The 2471-nt window shown below is 43.1% G+C and overlaps 1 protein-coding gene across 1 annotated transcript; it reads right to left on the bottom strand.

Moving 5' to 3' along the window:
• Positions 1-985: 985 nt before the first annotated feature.
• On the bottom strand, positions 986-1942 carry LOC103730541 (olfactory receptor 1A1-like). The gene has a single exon (XM_008828821.2). The coding sequence runs from the start codon at positions 1940-1942 to the stop codon at positions 1007-1009; it is 936 nt and encodes a 311-aa protein (XP_008827043.1). The 3' UTR covers positions 986-1006.
• Between the last annotated feature and the right edge of the window lie 529 nt (positions 1943-2471).

The raw sequence follows: 2471 nt of genomic DNA, 5'->3' as shown, positions 1-2471 counted from the left end.
CACGGCTTACAGACACACCTGTAGCCAGCCTGATCGAAATATTCCTCAGTTGACATTCCCTCTTCCCAAATGACTCTAGTTTGTGTCAAGTCGACAAAACTAACCAGCACAAGTAGCCTAGGCTGGCCTCATATCTTCAGTGTAGCCCAGGCTAGGCTTGAACTCAAAGTCCTTCTGTCCAGCCTCTCAAGTGCTGGCAGCAAAGGCATGTGCCACCATTCCAAACTTTTTCATTCATTACATTGACCCCAAGTCTTTAGTCATAGTATTTTTGCTACATGTTATAATTAAGCCACCACTCTACTAAAGTACTTAAAATACACAATCATTACATTAAAAGATAATAGATAATAAATCTGATTATTGTCATTTTAGTAAGGTTTTAGAGAGTCTTATGATCATTAAAGATATATTGAATGTGAAATGAGCTCAAAAATACTTCCCCAGGTCAGATTCTCTGAGATTTTTTAGAGAGGTAAATAATGTCCAATCTGGTTATCACTAATTGCTATCACAAACTAATATTTTTATTCACTATTCACCTTCCTTAGCACTTATTTTATGCATGCTATACGACCAGGATTGTATAGACACACTTATGTGTTAGGATAGGTCGTGCCCACAATGCAAGCCTAGCTGAGATGATTAAACAATAATCAGATAAAATTGGCAGGCAGTGATTTAAAGCATGAGTTTCTGTGACCACACCCCGTGTCATAGGCATGACAGTATTAGTCCTACTACGTGGATGTGGACGCCGAAGCTCAAATATTCTCAACTCTACATTACTTGTCAGTAGCATTGGTGACACATGAACCCAGCTGCAACACTGCAACACTGCCCAGAGGAGCAGAAATGTGTTGAAAGCAAAACATTCAACAAGATTCCTAAGAAATGGAATTTCACACTGGAAAGATGAAAGGCAGCTCCTGGCAGAGGCGACATTAGAGCTGGAATTCCAAGTGCTTCTCAACTGGCGGCCACAGTCTCTGTGCAGTGCATGATCTCACACCAGAGATGAAGAGGTTCTGATGTGGAAGAGTCTCCCCAGAGCAGCCTTCATGTCCCGGTTCCTCAGACTATAGATGAAAGGGTTTAACATTGGAGTCACAGCTGTGTACATCACAGTTATCACTGAATCCTTTAGACTGTAACTGGTCAGGGGCCGGAAATACATGCCCATGACTGTCCCATAGTACAATGACACCACAGTCAAGTGAGATCCGCAGGTCGAGAAGGCTTTGAGCACGCCCTTAGTGGAAGGAACCCGTAAAACAGTGGAAAAGACCCGGATATAGGAGATGGTGATGCATAGCAGTGGCACAGAGAAAACGCCCACCCCAAAATACATCATCTTTACATTGAAGTGGATGTCAGAACAGGACAGCTTGAGCAAAGGGGTAATGTCACAGTAGAAGTTGGCAACTTCCTTGTTGCCACAGAAGGACAGCCTAGCTGTGAGCAGGGTGTGGGCAAGCGAATTGGCATTTCCAACCACCCAAGACCCCACAACCAGCAGGACACAAGGCCAGGGACTCATAATTGTTGTATAGTGAAGCGGGCGGCTAATGGCCATGGCTCGGTCATATGCCATTGCAGCCAGTATGTAGCTGTCTACATTAGCCAAGGCTATCATGAAGTACATCTGTGTCAGACATCCCCCAAAGGAGATGGCTTTGCTACCCAGGAGATGGTTGGCCAACATCTTGGGAACAGTTACAGAGGAGAAGAAGATGTCAACAAGGGAGAGGTTGGCAAGGAAAAAATACATGGGGTTGTGAAGGCGAATGTCAGAGCGAATGGCCAGGATGATGAGCGTGTTTCCAACCACTGTGACGGGGTAAATGAACAGGAAGAGGCTGAAGACGAGATCTTCCTGTTCCTGCTCCCTGGTAACCCCCAGGAGGGTGAAATCCGTGGTGTGAGACTGGTTTTCTTTCATGGCTCCTTTAATGTGAAAGTCGAAATGAACCCAGAGTGATTAGTGCAGTTACTATGTTACAATCTCCCATGTCCAACCTTTGACTCAGATGATCAGCTATCTGTCTACACCTGAATTCATGAAATTCAGAGGAACCCTAGATTTTGGGAAAACACACTGATGAGTTGTTTTGGTGGTCATTTACAACCCTGCACATTCCCAAGGAATGAGGGCTCTGAATCAGTTCTCATTTTTCACTATCAGTGCTACCACACAACGACCTAAGATTTGATAATTTCATAAATAAAGTGCATATTCAATAGCCTAGAGTTATGGCTAGACTTCAGAAGGAGAGCATAAATATGGGACAAATATAGATTATTCCTTGTTCATTCAAAATATAAGGCATAGATAGTCTCTGTCCATAAGAACCTAACAATTTCATGGAGAAGAAAAAAATCAGAGTCTCATCTTATTACGCCTAATAAGAAATGACATTTTGGATTATTCAATGATGTACTCTGATACAAACTTTCTCTCAGAGGGTCCA

This window comes from Nannospalax galili, unplaced genomic scaffold (genome assembly GCF_000622305.1).
Source record: "Nannospalax galili isolate Female #2095 unplaced genomic scaffold, S.galili_v1.0 scaffold212, whole genome shotgun sequence".
Taxonomy (NCBI): Eukaryota; Metazoa; Chordata; class Mammalia; order Rodentia; family Spalacidae; genus Nannospalax; species Nannospalax galili.
The sequence above is the reverse complement of the archived record's forward strand: the minus strand, read 5'-3'. Positions and strand labels throughout refer to the sequence as shown.